This window comes from Theropithecus gelada, chromosome 9, assembly GCF_003255815.1.
Source record: "Theropithecus gelada isolate Dixy chromosome 9, Tgel_1.0, whole genome shotgun sequence".
Classification (NCBI taxonomy): Eukaryota; Metazoa; Chordata; class Mammalia; order Primates; family Cercopithecidae; genus Theropithecus; species Theropithecus gelada.
In genome coordinates this window covers 92,754,677-92,772,957 of record NC_037677.1, presented here as the reverse complement: position 1 = coordinate 92,772,957, position 18,281 = coordinate 92,754,677, and the positions used below count along the sequence as shown (strand labels likewise).

The following is an 18,281-nucleotide window of genomic DNA, read 5'->3' as shown; positions in this document are numbered from 1 at the left end:
GATTGTTGATCATCCAGAGCCTCAGTTCTGTACTTGTGAAGTGGAGACAGCAGTTCTCATCCCCCTAGCCCATGGAGTGGTTGTGAAGCTGGATTGAAATATGCATGTGACTAAGCCATGTAGCTAAAAGTGAGGGATGACTTGTATTTTGGATCACTTATTTTAATTCTACTTATAATCCATGGCTTAGAATCTTTATTTAAACATCGTTTCTATTAAACTAGAAAGGTTCAGCATTTCTGTCATTTACTTCTGCTGTGATACTCAAGAACTTATGTTGGAATGAAGTGAAAAGTAAAATGGTCATTCTTATGAACCTACAAAATGTTTGTGGCTTTTCTTTGTCTATATTAGAGAACACTGGCCCTGTCCTTGGAACCAAGATTATCCCAGGGATGTTCCCGATATTGGCACTTTCTCTGCCAGGCTAGAAGATGTTCAGTCTTTCATGGAGGGCAGCCCTGTGTGGTAAGCAAAATGATGAGACCCAAAGTCAGAAGCTCTGCTTCCCTAACCCAGGGCTGCTGGTAAGTTGAGAGTCACCTTAGGCAGGTTGCACGATGTGTGTGGGTCTCATTTCCTCCTGTATCATCTGGTGTTTGAATTGGTCTGTCTCTAAAGTGACATCCATCCAGTCCAAACATTCTGCTTTGATTTTCCCCAAACCCTGCAAAGCACTCCTTCTGCCTGCCTGTTCCTCACTCCTATCAGCACAGCCTTCTATACCCTCTATGATTCTTCTCAGTTCCTGACTGCTGGTGGAGAGAGATAGTTACTTATTTATTTTGCCAAGAAATAACAATGATTAGTTTTGCTTAAGGCATTTCTCCCTGCAACATTGCGATGTTAATTGAAGACAAAAAAGTGATAACTAATTTTTGAAAGATTGCGAAGTCATATAATCTTTGCACTCCCACCATCTTGATGAGAATTATTGCTTAATGCATGAATTGATTTAACAAATGTGCACTGGCTTCCTTCCAATGTCAGACAACCTGCCAGGTCCTAAGACAATGTTGGGGGCATAACGAAAATGCTAAACGTTTGTGGAAATGTTTCTCCACCCAATTGAATATGAATCTCCATCCAAGGAAATAATATCAGGAAAGCTTTTATACAGGTGCTTTGCCTCTAAGCTCGAAGACATAAAACTAGCTCTCTCAGGCTCAAATGAGATAAGAATCTATACTCTCTTTCTTTTTCCTTTACCTGCAGTTAGAGGAGAAGGAGAAATGGGCATAACACTTCAATCCTCTGAGAATTCCAAATGACTGAAAAGTCTGGTTATGTCAGGCATACATCAAAGTGCTGTACCTCCAAGTAAAACTCAGAAAAAAACCTTCTCTCCTCCATCCTCTAGAAAGGCTACCTGAACTCCAACAAGTTAAGGGGTGAAAAATACTAAAACTGGACAGGTGAGACTGGGGAACATTTTGGAAGTTGGCTGAGTCTGTCCAATAGGCTGTAGAACTTATTTCTAAAATGGATGGGGGCCTCTGGAGGACAGCCTGAGTGTACCCTGGGGCTTAAAATCTGATTTGTAATGACAGAGACTCAATGTATCATAGACTTTCATTTCCAGGCTAAAATGATTTGAAAGATTTGATTGTGAGCGAGAACAAACCATGTTGATAAAATTCTACCATAAATGTGATTGATTTTTTCATGAAGAGTCAAACAGTGATTACTGTTGACTCACCTGGCCAGGGATTACCCACTTATGAAAGCCAAGGTAAGGATATGGGTCTTTGTTTTGAGAGCTGGGGAAAGCCTAGCCTTGTGTCCCAGCCCTTCTAGTTTCTCTGCCCCAACCACTTAGGCCTCCTCTCTGTCCTTCAGATGCCATGGTCTGTCCACAAACATAGGCTTTCTCTCTGCAACTCAGACACGTGGGAACCTCTGGCTGCAAGAGCTTTGTCTCTGCTCATTTTATGCCATGGCACTCCTGCCATGTGGGCCTTTTCTCTGACACCATGGTCCTTGCACCACATGGCCTTTGCACACGCCATTAGTGAGATAGAGCTGGAAGTTCATGGAGGCCAAGGTGAATAGAATTTGCAGCGTAGAGTACTGGAGACAGAGTTGCACAGAAACAGAGGAGACCCTTTGATTATTCTATTGATCAGCATATGCATGTGAGAAAACTACCCAAGGCTGGAGAAAGAACCACACAAAGGGATTAGAGGGAACAATACTCTAAGCTCTAATGGACCAGGCCTCTCAGTGGGAGGCCAGAAACAGTGCCTGTTCCCAAACAGCCAGAGTAGAAAACATCATAATTCACCAGGCATCAGGTAGAACAATGAGAAAAGTATTGCTTCAGTAGTGGGGAAGAATATTAACCCTGGATTAGACTATGTTAGTGCTGCCTAACAAAGCTCAAAAGCAAGATGAGGACACATTAAACTGTTTCCAAGTAAATTAACCACATCCTGGAACAAAGTTTAAGAATATTAACAGGAATACAAAAATATCCAGGAAAAAATTCACAATGTTCACAATGTCTAGAATCCAATGTAAAATTACCAAGCTTGCAAAGAGGGAGGAACACGTGACCCATAATGAGGAGAATACTCAGTTAATAGAAACTGACTCAATATTGACACAGATGATATCATTAGTAGACAAGGACATTGAAACAGTTACACTATATTCCATGTATTTAATAAGCCAGAGGAAAAATTGAATATGTTAAATAGAAGCATGGAAGATAGTTTTTAAATCCTAACTCATAAATCTAAAGATGAAAACTATAATGTGTGAGATAAAATACTGGAGAGGATTAATGAAACTAGACATTGCAGAAGAAAAGATGAGTAAACATGAAGATACAGCAATAAAAACTACCCCAAATAAAATACAGATTTTAAAGACTGGGAAAAAAGTGAACAAATAGAGCATCGGTGATCCATGGCTTCTTACATATAGTTGCAATGTTTTTAACAGACAATCGACTTCCTACCTTATCTGCTATATCATACTGTGCTTGCCTCCAAGAGTTCTTCTGTCAGCCATCAGAGGGCACTCTGCTCCCAAAGTAGGAGGCACTGGCGAAGGCTGAGTTCTGGTAACTAGGCACCACAATAATTGAAAAAAATTCTGGCCTACAGAAAAAAAAAAAAAAAAAAATGCCAAAACTGAAAAAAATTCTGGCTTACAGAAAAAAAAAAAAAAAAAGAAAAACAAAGACATGCGCATTTGTGGAATCTCCAACAGGCCTTTTCAAATAAGGAAAGCAGCATTTAGAATCTGTGAGGTTCTCTGATGGGGGAACTCCTCCGGCATGGACCTCCTGGGGTTATTGTGTGGTGGGGACCTCCAGAAAACAGGGCTGGGGAGTTGCTCAGTGAAGGCGACAAGGCCACCTGCACATTTCCCAAATGTCAGCCACCCGCGTCCCTCTCTCTTCATTCTTGCCACACCCCCATTCCACTGGTAATATTTCCTAAGTGATTTCCCTGACCTTGAGTCGCTTTTCTTATTTAAATAAGCCTACTCCAAAAAGGAAGCTTTATATCACTACCATCAATAAGGAACCATTTTCATAACACCTCTCGAATACAAACACCTTTCTAGAACATAAGCTTTATGCTTATAATCATTACAGGCAGAGATTTTTGACAGTTTTGTTATCTTTTCTATGCCCTGTGCCTAGAAAAATGACTGACATAGTAAGCACTCAATAAATATTTATCGATTATATCAGTATGAAAATATTAATCTACTTACTACCTAGAATAATCTTGAATATCATAACTGACAAACACTCAACAGCAGAAAAGACTAGAATACTTTGTGGATTTTGGGATTTGAGGTCAGTGGGGGTGGCTGCTGTTCACCCTCTTGTTGTCCCCAGTTTTTTTTAGCCATCAACTCAAGATATGACACACACACACACAACCTGAGGCCCTTTCAGTGTGTTAGTTTCAGCCTGGACTGTCTTTAGGTTCTAGAATGGACAAAAGTTTTCACCCGCCACTTCACACCCATTAAGATAGCTATTACAAAACAGACAATGCAGAAGATAACAAGTGTTGAGGATGTGGAGAAATTGGAACGCTTGAGCACTGTTGGTTAAGAATGTAATAGGGTGCAGTTGTTATAGAAAACAGTACAGTGGTTCCACAAAGAGTTAAACATGGTATAGAATAACCATTGAGTCCAGCAATTTTATTACTAGGTCCCTACCAAAAGGATTGAAAGCAGGGACTCAAACAGATACTTGTATGCCAAAGTTCATAGCAGCATTAGTCACAATAGCCAAAAGGTATTGTATCTCCCAACATTCTCTTCCCAGAGGGACTGGAAGGAAGGGAGAAGGGTCGTCATAGGCCTCCCAGCTCTTTAGCAGGCTGAAGACACGGAAGCAGCTGGAACAGATGGCCTGTTAATTCCCTTCAAGGCAAAGGGTCCATGCCTCCTGGAGGAGGCAGGAGGAAAGAACAGGTCTGGAGCCCGGGAATTCCAAAATTTCCCTCAGCCAGGGCTCCCTCCCTTCCCTTGGGTACCCTCAGATGAAGAAGCCAAGAGAGATTGACTTCCTGAGAGGGACTAAGCCATAAGGTGTAGACAGAAGCTCCAAGATGGAAAAAAGAGGGAGATATTTCTTTGGTGGTTGAGGACATTGTCTTTCCTTCAGCATGATGGCAGGGAGAATACATCCTTTACATGGTGTTGTGCTGGGATGCTTAGGGATCCAGCTGTACACAGGCACTGAGCCGAGCTGAGCCAGTCCAGAGGCAGCACCCCTCCTCCACAAGCTCCAGAAGGGACCCAAATCCCCTCTGGAATCTCTGCATCTTCTAAGTAAGCCTGTTTGTCCCCTTAAGAGAAACTGTAAGCTCTTTATTCTTCCGCTTGGTTACACTTGTGTTTTAAAATAGTTTATAATATTTGAGTGAAGAAAAACAGATTCCATCATCTTGTTTCCTTCTGTTTTTATTAGAGATAGACAGTATTTCAGCTACACCGTGAACAAAGTGGGCTTTGATGAGCTTCCCTGAATCAGCCACCAATGACAACATCGTTTCTCTTGAAAAATGCATTATGAATTCTACGCAACAGTCATAAACATGGCCTATTAGAACCTTACCCATTACCAGTGGCGCCTTCCCGTGTTTCCAAAGCTATATATTTCTAGTAGCGATCTGCATTTCAATAAGACCTAAATAACCCTGAACTTTCCTATGGCATCTTTTACTAATATGAAGCATAATTTATTTAACTTGAAAGCAAAAGGGAAAAAAGGTTGACAACATTTTCCTAGGCATTTCTTTCCCATGGTTCAATATAATCCAATCCCAGATGCGCAAAAATTTCTTCTTCACTTTCTGCTTTGAGGAATATCCTCTGAAAACATAACAAGAAATATGTGCATTCAGATATTTTTCATAAGCACCATGGTGTGGACACAGTGAAAGTGCTACTTATAAAACTGCCTTGTCAGAATGAATTATAGCCCAAACAGGAGCCCTGCTTCTGAGTATAAAAAGTCATTTTAAATGACTTTCCAAAATATGGTACTAAATGAATTAAGGTAAAATCATAACAGCTTTAACATATTCAGCAAAAGCCATTTGTATATTTTTTCCTATGGGCTGTAGTTCTGAACCACAGCTGTTTATTAGAACAACCTGATGGAGTTTAAAAGATAAACATTGAAGCTTGAGCAATACCCCAGTCCAACGAAATCAGAAGCTCAGGAGAGGTCTTGTAATCAATCTATTTGAACGTACTGGGTAATTCTAACATGCAGTCATAATTATGTACTGCTGGTAATTATAGGATACTTGTATGTGTTGGGTTTTCCTCTAGCTTTCCATGCTTGCCTCTAACCCCAGCAGGATCCCACCCTGTTATCTCTCTAAGATCAAGCAGCTCTTCTCCTCCGTCCCTTCTTGTACATAGCACAGTGCTAGGCACATAGAAGGTACTTGCTTACATTGAACTATTTAGAATGTATTAATTGGTAAGTGTTCCTTCATTGTACTATGTGAATCTGCCTTCACCCACATGCTTAGCATCCGAGGCTTTCCTGCCAGCATCCACAGCCCCCTCTTCTCTGAGCAGCACCTGGATTTTTCTATGGGAAACCGCTCCTCTTGACTCTCAGTCCAGGAGGGTTAGGTGGAGCTGCTCCCAATTCCAAGAAGCACATGACCCAAGTCTGGCCAATCAGAGCCACAGTAATGGGTTCAGGGATCGGCGCATGACCCAGTCCTGGCCAATGAGCATCAGGTAGGATTCTTGGGGGAACTATTAGGAAACAGGCTCTTCTCTGTTGAAGTAACTGGAAGAGTGGGACTTACGGGAAAACCCGCCTACGAATAAAGGCAATACTGAGGGAAACCTGCCTGAGCACCCATATTCAGCTGCCCCTGAACCCTTAGATATTGCGGAATATAACCCAAGTTCCCTTTTTCGTTTATGTCACTTTAGATTTGATTTCTGACACTTGTAACTGAGACAACTCTGAGTACACCTCATTTAGACTACAAGCTCCTAGAGGGAAAGGACATTACTTTTTTTTTTTTTTTTTTTTCTGACACAGAGTCTCACTCTGTTGCCCAGGCTGGAGTGCAGTGGTGTGATCTCGGCTCACTGCAGCCTCCGCCTCCCGTGTTCAAATGATTCTCCTGCCTCAGCATCCCAAGTAGCTGGGATTACTGGTGCGAGCCGCCACACTTGATTATTTTTTGTATTTTTAGTAGAGATGAGGTTTCACCATGTTGGCTGATCTTGAACTCCTGACCTCAAGTAATCCACCCTCCTCGGCCTCCCAAAGTGCTGGGATTACAGACGTGAGCCACCGTGCCTGGCCAGTACCATTACTTCTAGTTATTTTGAGTTTTCTTTCCCCTGGAGCCTATTTTGGTGTCCTTGATCACTGTAAGAAGAGTAGCCCTTAGTACTGTGTATTTAACAGTTGGATATTTAACTCTTCATAACTTCTCCAGTCATCTATCGTTTTGCTGAGAGCTGAATTGGATCATGACCACAGTAAGACGAACACGCCAAATGAGTGACATGGCTGGTGAGTGAGACTGGCTGGCTGCTCATTTATGTCTCAGGGCAGTTCCATTGCTCTCTTTCTTGCAGCAGACTGTTGTTAATGGCCTACCTGGCCACTCAGAATGCCACTGCCCCCTGCATTTGAGGGGTACACAAGTAGTATTTGTGATTTCTGGGGATCCCTGGTTTACTTTGGAGTTACTCATTGCCAACACCAAGGATATACCAAACCCGTTAATATGCACTGCTGGACTGGTTCTGGAAGCCCAATTAGCTCATCATCTTTCAGCCAAAAGCTCTCGAAGTGCATTCTGGGCCAGGTGGAAACTGTGAGTCTGTGGAAATCTTTCCTGCTGCCCTCAACTCTGATCAACTGGAAATAGAACATGCATAACAAAGGAAACCGTACTTGGATACTAAAATCAGTTCCTGAAAAGAGCTCGGGGGCCAGCCTTGGGGATGAGGATCAAAGTAGCCCATTTTAGGAAGAGAACTGTACCTTGGTCTTGTCATATAAAGCATGGTTATCCAGAATCATCTTCCGTTCATGTGTGGCATAGCGCCGGAGGTCTCTCTCAAACTGCTGGACAGGAGATAGTTAAAATAAATTATTAACACGTCTAGACTGTCTTCAGTATTAGGTGGCTACATCCCTCTAGTGAAATATCTAACTCCACTAAACATTCTCAAAGTGATTTTCCTTCCCCAGGGCCAAGTTCTCTGGTGACAGAGGTCTGTGCTCCCATGAGCACACTAGAATGTAAGCTCTGTGAGAGCAGGAACCTGGTTTGTTCTGTCCATAACCATATTCCCTCAAATAGTGCCTCACATGTAGAAGATGTATAGCAAATGTTTTATTGAATGAATAAATGAATAGCGTGAGCATTGTACCAGAATAATGCCTGGTCCAGAGTGAATGCTGGATAAATACTAGTTTGGTGGGTTTTAAATGATTTGGAATATTGTTATTGTAAAAGAGGATGGAAGAGTCAGGGAACCCATTCCAGCTTGGATTTTGTCCCTTCCTGGCTGTACATCTCCTGACAAGTCATCCAGACTCCCTGAATCTTGGTTGAGTGAATGAAAGGATGGAGGAAGGACATGATTAAGGCTCCCTCTGGCTTTAACATCCTTTCACACGGAGATGCCATGAAACTGATGTTCTAAGTCACCTGCTCTTGGATGACATCTCCCACATCAGGAATGGGCTCTGAGACTGAAGAGAGCAACACATGAAGCCTAAGACAGAGGACAGGAACACCTTGGCAAAAAGAGGGCAACGAATTGCCATGGAGACTAGTTTTCCTGAGAGAAACACAATCTAGAAATTTTGTCCTCTTCATGTGGGATTAGGGAGCAAGCCTGGGATACTGGTGCCCTCTAGTGGTAAGGAACAATTTGCTATTTTAGGAAAGCTAACCTGGGATGGGTGAGGAGATGGACTTTGCAATCAGAAGTCCTTTATTCACCCAGCTAACAAGCAAAAGAGCTTAGTGCTCTGCCAGTGCCTTGCAGAAAGAACAGCAACAATTTCTGAGAACTCTGAGGAAGGAGACTAGAATGTGCTGAAAACATGTCCATATTAAAAATAAAATGGGCAAAGGTCAACCACTTCAGTCAGTGATGCTTAACTGGCATGACATTGCATAACCAAGCTGGAACTTTCCCCTTTCTCAATCAACTACGTGTTCCCAAAGATTTATGTCTATCGCACAAATTGCATTTATGGTATATTTTTTCTTTTCTTCCCCCTTTTTTAAAAATGAAAGGAGCATTCAGTTGTCAGTCAACATTTGTGATTAGAGTAAGAAATCCCACTGCTAAGATGCTGTGCTGAGTTAATTCCAGTCCAAAGCAAAGACACCTGACATTTAACCCAAGACTGAGAACAATTAATTTCTGTTGTGTCATTCATCTGTATAAAACCCTCTACGAACTCATTTCACTCAAAACAACAGCCAGCTACCTGGGAAAACAGGAGAAACAGTGTGAGGTATTTAGTTGGGAGGGTGGAACACATGCAAGTGGGACTCAGATCACAGGTGTCCTCTCCTGTGAGTGAGAGGAGATGGGAACTACTGCTTATCCAGTACTGGCCATGTGCTGGCTTAGTGCTGAGGCTTTGAGAACATCATGTCACCTAATGTCTCTGCAACCCAAGGAAGTAGCTAAGGTCATCGTCCTTATTTTCCTGATGGGAAAATTGAGTTTTACAGGATATAGGGCACTTGTCCAAGATCACCCAACAGTAAGAAGCAGAGCAGGAGCTTGCAACCAGGTCTGGGATCAACTGGTATTCTTTCAAAAAAATTTTATAGCTTGATTTTATTTTTAATTAACATATAATAATTGTATGCATTTGTGGGTTATGATATGATATTTTGATACGTGTATATACATTGCAGAATGATAAAATCAGACTAATTAGCATGGCCATCACCTCAAACATCTACTATTTCTTTGTGGTAAGAACATTAAAAATCCTCTCTTTTAGCTACTTTGAAATATGCATTTTTATTAACTATAGTCACCATACTGTGCAATAGAACAGAGCTTCTTCCACCTACTGACTGTGTACTTCTTGACCCTTTTCCCTCTCCATTTTCTGCCCTCAACCCCCAGCCTCTGCTAACCACCATTCTACATTCTATTCTCTACTTCTACGCATTTGACTGTTTTAGATTCTACATATACAGAAACGAGATCATACAGTATTTGTCTCTCTGTGCCTGACTTATTCCACTTAACATAATGTCCTCTAGGTTCAACCATCTTGTCTCAAATGACAGAATGTCCTGTTTTCGAAAGGCTGTGTCATACTCCACTGTGCATATACCATATTTTAAAAATCCATTCATCTGTCGTGGATGCTTAGGTTGTTTTCATATAATATCTTGGCTATTGTGTATCATGCTGCAGTGAACACAGGAGTGCAGACCTCTCTTTGACACACTGAGTTCGTTTCCTTTGGATATATACCCAGAAGTAAGATTGCTGGGTCATATGGTAGCCCTATTTTTAGTTTTTTGAGGAACTTCCATACTATTTTCCAAAATGTGTAATTTACAACACCACCAACAATATAAGAGGGTTCCCTTTTCTCCCCAGCCTCACCAACACTTGCTGTCTTTCATGTTTTTGGTAATAGCCAATCTGACAGATGTGAGATAACATCTTATTGTGGTTTTAATTTGCATTTCTCTGATGATTAGAGATGTTAAGCAAGATGGCAATATCTGCTTGCCATTTATATGTCTTCTTTCGAGAAATATCTATTCAAGTCCTTTGCCCATTTTACACAGGGTTATTTGTTTTCTTGTTATTGAGTCTTTTGGTTTCCTTGTATATTCTGGATAACGGCCCCTTATCCGATGTATGATATGCAGATATTTTTTCCCAATCTGTGAGTTGCCTCTTCACTTTATTAATTGCTTCCTATTTCAACCCCCTTGCTGGTTTCTGTACTTCAGTGGTTCTCCCACTTGAGCTGCATCAGAAACACCTGGAGGCCTTTTCCAAACACAAATTTCCGGGCTGAACTCTCCAGAGATGCTGATTGGATTCCATAGGTTTGGGGTAAAGAATTTCCATGTCTAACCTGTTCCTGGGGAAGGCTGCTGGTGCTGGTGTTGGGGACCACACACTGGGAATAACTGTTTTAAATTAATCTGTCATATTTGACCATGTGTGGACAGGATGCCTTGATTTAGAGGTTTCTGGGTACTGCCCCCTCCCCTGTCACCCGGCCCCTGTTGCCATCATCTCTCCCCTGGGCCCAGGTAGACTCGACTTACGTCTTTCAGAAAGCTGACATCGTATCATGGGTCCATGTAGCGCTTACCCGTGAGCCAGTCCATCCCAACAGGGCGAAGGCACGACGCTCGTAGGGGCACATGACTAAATCCACACGGATGGCCTTCCAGGTCTTTCCCTCCTGCCAGCTGGACTGGTCACTTTCCACTCTTTGAAGAGGCAATTTGAAAATCAAAAAGCACTTTTGAAAATGATCCAAAGCATCAACTTTCCTGCTAGGCAACCTGAGCTTTTCAAATGTTGACTCCACAAGGTCATAATATAAAAGTAATCCCTGAAAAGAAACAGAATGGCGTCAGGAAAAGGCCCTGACGAAGAGGAGCCATGATTTTATACTGGATTCTTAATGAAATCTTTACAGATCTGAGCAGAACATGAACTTGTGTTTGATCTTTCATTAAAGGTCTACCCGCAAACACTAGGAGAAGACACTAAGAAAGTGGTTGCATTATCTTCCCTCTACAGAAAAGGAATTTAGTGATGAGAGAGGCTGAGGCAAAGCCACTTAAGGGCAAAACTGCAAGAAAATCTCCATCTCCACTTCTGAACCTCAGCTAGTGCTCTGGGCTCTTCTTAGTCCTTTAAAAACAAACCAACCATAAACAAAAAGCCATGCTGCAGGAATTTCAGACCAGCCTGGGTGACATAATGAGACCTCATCTCTACATAAAATTTAAAAATTAGCCAGGTATGATGGCATGTGTCTGTAGTCCCAGCTACTCAGGAGGCTGAGGGGGAAGGATCCCTGGAGCCTGCAAGGTTGAGGCTTCAGTGAGCTATAATCACACCACTGCACACTAGCCTGGGAGACAGAGCAAAATCCTATCTCAAAAATAAATAAATAATAAAATAAAAATTCATATTGTTTCTGGGGAGGGCAGCTTTGAGTTAGTGTCTGCTATAGTTTGGATGTTTGTCCCTCTAAACCTTATGTAGAAATTTGATCCCTAGTGTTGGAGGTGGGGCCTAATGGGAGGTCTTTGGGTCATAGGGGAAGATCCCTCATGAATGACTCATCCTCATGGTAATGAGTGAGTTCTCACTTTGTCAGCTTCCATGAAAGCTGGGGGTTACAAAGAACCTGGCCCCTCCCCACTCTCTCTTGCTTTCTCACTCACCCTGTGACCTCTGCATCTGCCAGTTCCTCCTTGCCTTCTGCCATGACTGTAAGCCCCGTGAGGCCTCAGCAGAAGCAGATGCTTGGTGTCATGCTTCTTACACAGCCTGCAGAACCACAGGCCAAGTAAACGTCTTTTCTTTATAAATTACCCAGCCTCAGGTATTCCTTTATAGCAATGTAAATGGACAAAGACAGTGTCCCTTTATATTATACCAATGACTAGGTTTAACCCGCCCAAAGCGTTGTGGCTGGAGGCTGAGTCTAACTTTGGGGCAGGATGACTTGCTATTTCTAGGTAGCACTTCGGAGGCTCTTTCTCATGAGGGTGTTACTCCACCTGTCTTGGAGAAAGTGGGATAAAGTTAATGACACGTTTCATCTAAAGTTGCCTATCCAGAAAGTGGACAAGTGATTCTAAGATGTGACCAATCTAGTTGCCATTCTTGGTGGGAGCTCCTGATGGTACAGTGCAGATGTGGGAACAGGAGAGAGAAACATGCTGTCAAACGCTAAATCTGGCAACAAAAACAGCAAGTAACCCTCAAATAATGTCATCAAGTTACTGGGATGTGTGATTTGTTACCATGTACTCCTTAGGTTGGATGTTTAAAAGCTCTATCATCAGAAGCATTTGGAAGGTTTGCTAAAGCGCAGTTTGCGGAGCTCTGTCCCCAGAGTGATGCAGGAGGGCGAGGGAGGCATTTCGGACAGATTCCCAGGCAATGCTGGTGTTCCCGGGCCGGGACTACACTTTGAGCATCATTGGTAAATTGATTATTGTTAGGAGTCATGCTTTGTCTTTCTTCTACAAACCTGCACAAGACATTATTTCAGTTCAAAAAGATACTTTTTATTTTGTTGACCTCAATAGAGGGAACTCTTCACCCTTCAACGCCTTGAAGAACAAACACCATTTGAAGGGGGAAGCACTAATGCTAGGGAGGCCCTCTGGAGGAGGTGGGAGATGTTGCCCTAGTTAACCTCTAATCACCAGCTCAGGAAAACACATTTCTACTTTTTTAAGGAAACTTGCTAAAATTAGTACAGAAGAGCAGCCTTTTGTGTAAATTTCAATCATGTAAATTTGAAAAAGGAGATATAAAAAATATGAAGAAGTCTCACATGAAAGCCAAATTTGTAATAACACACCTTCCCTTTAAAAAAAAAAAAAAAAAAAAAAGGCCACAAAGCTGGATTCCTCACAGTAAACTGTGCTTGTCCTGTTGCCACATGATGGAGTCACTTGGTGGGTGAGAGAAAAATGGGCCATTCTTTATTGGGCTTTTGTCTTGAATTTTGCAAGGTGTTTGAGAACGCATCCTTGAATGTAATGCTCCTGTCTGCGTGTTCAGAAGGTTGTCTGCAGCAGGCCACAGCTGTCAAACATGCACACAACCCCTGATGCCACCTCTAGAACTCCAGCCCCGGCTATCTACGGGGCAGCCCTCTGGGCTCTGGCTTCCCCATCAATACCCACTGGTTGACTGAATATTTACATCAGCATGTTCTTTTATTTTTCCTACCAGACACTGAGAAACTCCTGACTAGGAGGAGGCATTTCCCTGCCTCTCCGTCCCTCCCGTCCTCCCCAGGGAACAGAGCGGCCAGTTCTCAGGAAGAGAGCTGTAGGGCAGGACGGAGATGCACTCAGCTTGACCTCCCACAGGAAGGCTCCATCCGAATTTAGTCTCAGATGCCTTCCGAGGAGGGTCACAAGGCTGAGTATGAGGCTCTCTAGCCAGGATCCCTTCCCTGCCCTTTGCTTCCAATTCCCTCCAACTCCTTCTGGGAAGACTCAATGCCCAGTATTCAAACTCATGTCAGTTTCTCAAAGTGAACATATTCTTTACCCTCCAATGTCTGTCAATACCTTCCACCTCCCAGCAGTTCCATGAACTGGAGATGTGGCCACACGGAACAGTTACGGTCCCGTACCCAAGGTCTCACCCACTGGGCAGGAACCAAAACCAAAGTCATTTAACCTCCCCTCTTTGGGTTGAACCACTGGTGCCATTGAGAACTCAGGCTAACGGAGTCTTTGGGGATGGCAGCCCTCCCCCCAAGATCAATATTTCCAAGATTTTTGCTTCCCTGTCTCCCACCTCTGACCAAGGGGTTTCCTACAAAGATCATATTTAGAGTCATCTGATGGGTGACTCGACCGGATACCATTGGTTATTCACTATGCTCCACAGGTGTTTTGAAACACTGGATGCGTATGTTGTGCATGTTGTGAGAGAATGTGCATGTGTATACCTGCACAGACTTTATAACCTGGAAAGCGCAGCTTTTGGTCGGCATGGCAGGGCATGGGAGTGAGGCAGAGGGGGAAATTAAATATGAAGAAGTCATCTGCCGATTTCACAACCGAGGTGTTGTGGGCAGACCAGGAGCTGCAGGGGTCTAATCAGGGCTGAGACACCAAATTGCAAACTGCTCCACAGCTTCTCCCTGCTGTCAGTGTTTGTCAGTGAGTGAAGGGGAAGAGTAAATCCCTACCCACTCCTGAGTCCCCTCGCCTGGCCCAGTGCCAGGCTTTCAGGCAGAGTTCAACAAATAATTGTGCCTAAGAGATAATGATAACAGTCAGCACCATTTGTTAGGCTTTTACCATTCATCAGATACTGCACCAAGCGCTTTATCTAATTCTTTCATTTAATCTGCTCCTTTAATGAATGAGAGAAGCTTGTTACCCCTGTTTTATAGATGGGGAAAGTGAAACTTGGAAAGATTAAGTAACCGATCCCAAGTCATATAGCTAGTGAATGGCGGGGCTGTGCTTTTAAAATCCCAACTCTAAAACCCACGTGCTTACATTAACATCAGCCTCTGCTGCAGCGCCTGCATATAAAATGCCCATCCCTGCTTGGGGACCAGCAGTAAGTGTGACTTCCTTGAACCTAAGGGAAGACCAATGGAAAGAGGACTCTCTGCTGCTATCTCCCTACCCCATTCCAGTCTTTAATAGTGTCGGCATGGGGAGGGGAGGGTGCCTGTAGGCCAAGGTCAGAGAGGTCCATTTTTGCAGGGCCTCCAGGTACGGAGCCACATAGCCCACTCTCCACCAGGCCTCAGCTAGCAGGGTCCACAAGCCATGCTCCCTTGTCTATCAATGAGAATCTTTCGTTGATAAGAAAGTTTATCAACAAAATCTTGAGCAGACCAGTGGGCCACTTCGCTGACTCTTCCTTGTGCTGCCATCCCCTGGCTTTGTCTATTATGTTCACTCTTAGGGCCACTGGCTGCCCTGTGTTCATTCCCCTGAGAGGGACAGAGGGGGTTGGGAACGGCTTCAGAGAAGAATTTGGATCTGGTTCTAAAGTTGAGTCTTCATTTCCAGTGCCCCTGGCCCTAGGGTTGTGTTTCTAGCTTTTATTTTCACTTTATCTGAGGTCTTCCTTTTCTGGGATATCAGTAGGCTTGGTCCACACCCAACAGAAGCAAACTACTCAGGAAGGATGAAGCTGTGAGGAGAAACACCAGCCCATCCAGGCCTATCTACAAGTCCCAAGGGTAGGACCCTCTGGTCTCTCTAGGAAGTGAGGCTCTCACTAGAGTCAGACAGGAGTCAGGGCCTGCGTGTGGCTCTGGCTGCAGGGTTAGCTTAGCTTACTCCACCAGGCAATAGGCCTGTCACAAGTCTGATCTCTGCAATATATGGGGGCTTCTAGCCATGACCTCTGCAGGGCTCAGCTTGCCCTCATTAGTTTCCTTCATTCCATCTCAGTACAAAGTCAAGATGGTAATTGACCAGCATAGAATTCAAGGCACTATCAACATCTCTTAGACTGATTTTATCCCAGTCTTTGCAGTCCTGCCCCCTCACCCAAGCTTGCAGCTTTCTGGCTCACATTTCCCAGGTCTTTAGAGTGCATGCTTTTCACTTCGTTTGGATGCTTTAATGCCTCTGTATGTCAAACACAAATGCATAGCCACCCTTGGCCCTGTTGGCAATAGGGTAAGTACAAATAAACAAGATACAGGACATATTCATAACATGTAATCTAGGACCCAAAACAGGAAAGTCTTATTGTAGGTCATATGGCTTTGTATAAGCTGCTGCAAATAAAAGGCAAGTAATGTGCAAAATTCAAGTGTTAACATAATGTAAGAGTGTGCATGTATTTTTCATCTTTCTTCTCACCTTCTTTTCCCATAAGTTCATCACTTTCTGTAAAAGTTGTTGCTCTTCATCCTCTGTTGATCCTGGGCTGGTAATTAAAAAATCTACATCATGCCCCATCTTCTTACCCCTAATTTTCAAAAGCAGTATAAAATGGAAATCAATTAGATTTTAGTCTTCATTTAAAAAAAAAAAAATCACCTTTGTTTCTATGTCCTATGCTTAAGATTTGCAACATAGAAGGTTCTCGACATTTTTTTAAGAAACAAAATATCCTTGGTTACACATCTCTATTCCTTACAAAATAAATTTATGACACAGAAAAAGTCATATGTAGCATGTATGTGATTATGTATATCTGGGCAAAAAATAACAAAAAATTATTTATTCTACACACTCACACAAACCTACATGCACCCACACATACACACATAGAGACAAGCATGACAACAAGCAAACCAATAATTGTGTTCACATACTACAAGGTAGAAGTCTTGGAATTATGACATGGAGTAAAGCCATTATCTTAGATTTGATCTTCTCTTACTTTCTCCCGTGCCCAAACCTATTTTGTTAGAATGGCCAGCAGCCACCAGGTAAGAGGGCTGGAGAAAGAGGTGGAGGAGGCTGTGGGAGGAAAGAAATCCCTTTCTGAAATGTAGGCCTCAATATCCAACAACCACATACATACCTGTGAAGTGTTTGCTCATTCATGAATTCATTCAGTCAGTCATTTATTGACTCAACCAAGATTTCTTGAGCACCTACTTTGTGCTAGGCATCATGCAATAGTCTTGCTGAGAACTAAGCTCTACAAACTTAGTGGAGAAACCACACACAGGAACAAATCACTGAAAATCTGTGGATCAAGGGCTTTGCAGGTATTCAGGGAGCATGGAAGAGAGGGCTCTAATCCAGCATGGAGAAGGAGGGAGTCAAGGAAGGCTTTCTGGAGGAGGTGCCATCTAAATTGAGTCTTAAAAAATGAGGGGAAGTCAGCCAAGTGACAATTTGAGGAACGGCCGTCAAAGCAGAAGTCTGAGTAAGCAAAGCAACAAGGCAAGAAACAGCTCTGAATGTGCAGGGGATGACAAGCCATTTGGGGTTGCTGAAATGAAATGTGAGGGGCACGAGACAAAGCTGCAGAAAGAAGCTGGCACTAGATAACAAAAGGCCTTTTGTGCCATTTCAGATGCCTGTCCGAGTCAGGGAGCCACTGAAGTATTAGGGCAGAGGAGGCAAAGCCACCCAAGTTATTTACCTCCGAAACCCTCCTGTCATGGTGACGAAAGCATCCGGAAGAAATGCCCGGACAGCCTCTTTAACCAGCACACTGACGGCCTCTGCTTCTGCCCTGGTCACACAGCTGACAAGGTCTTCATAATACAGAAATCCTGAGAGGCCATTTGACAGGTCAATGAAGAGAGTGATGTGCGTGTGAAACAACCAGCCCTCAGTGGAAGGGGATTCTGTCCCCACAATAGAGCTAACATGACTACAGGCATCAACACCAAACTCCATTTCCACAGAGACAGAACAATCTATGTGATTCTCCTGGTTGTGAATTTTGCAGGGTAACAATGGTTCTTTGCTTTCTAACCGAGAGGCTTACAATTTCCTAAGAAGGAGACAATATTTCACATCCCTCTGGAATCCAAATTGTTCAGACCTGACTTCCTACTGAAGAACCAGCCTTCTTGATCAATAAGCTGTGTCCTACTATTTTTTAAAAGGTAACGCATAAAGATTTGGGATGAGGAGATTTAGAGTTGGAAGGTGATGGATCCATTAAAAAATTAAAGTCAAGAATAGGAGCAGGGTAGATGTCTGTCTGAAGCAAGGCAGGAAATATCTTAGGTGGTTTAGCTTGTTGCTTCTTTGCCTGACCAGCATGAATTAATGAAAGTTCAGAGTTGCTATGATGAAAAGCTGACAACTTGGTGGTTCCCACAGAGCGGTGTGGAGGGAGATTTGGAGGGGAAGAGCAAAGGAGAAGGGAGGCTTATCTCCAAGGATTGGGGTGAAGTATTGGTGAGATGAGCCCGGTGATTATATCCATAGAGCCTGAGGGACATCAGATCATGCTTCCGTATCACTGCTCTCCTATCTAGGGTCTCCAAGAGGGGATCATTCAAACTCTGCTTGACTCTAATAATGGGGAACTCTGATACCTCCAGAGGAGCCCGTTTCCTAATTGTAAACTCTGTTGCGCCA

The 18,281-nt window shown here is 43.2% G+C and overlaps 1 protein-coding gene across 2 annotated transcripts in view; it reads right to left on the bottom strand.

Annotated features, from left to right (window-relative positions):
• Positions 1-4,922: 4,922 nt before the first annotated feature.
• Positions 4,923-18,281, bottom strand: part of DNTT (DNA nucleotidylexotransferase) — a 35,507-nt gene continuing 22,148 nt past the window's right edge. The window contains exons 7-11 of one of the 2 annotated variants that reach the window (XM_025396558.1): positions 17,329-17,461; positions 16,089-16,197; positions 10,853-11,098; positions 7,511-7,594; positions 4,923-5,349 (exon numbers count right to left, since the gene is read on the bottom strand). In XM_025396558.1, coding sequence (XP_025252343.1) covers positions 5,263-5,349; positions 7,511-7,594; positions 10,853-11,098; positions 16,089-16,197; positions 17,329-17,461 — 659 coding nt within the window. In that variant the 3' untranslated portion in view covers positions 4,923-5,262. The remainder of the gene's footprint in view (positions 5,350-7,510; positions 7,595-10,852; positions 11,099-16,088; positions 16,198-17,328; positions 17,462-18,281) is intronic. The other variant, XM_025396559.1, reaches the window with a different exon arrangement.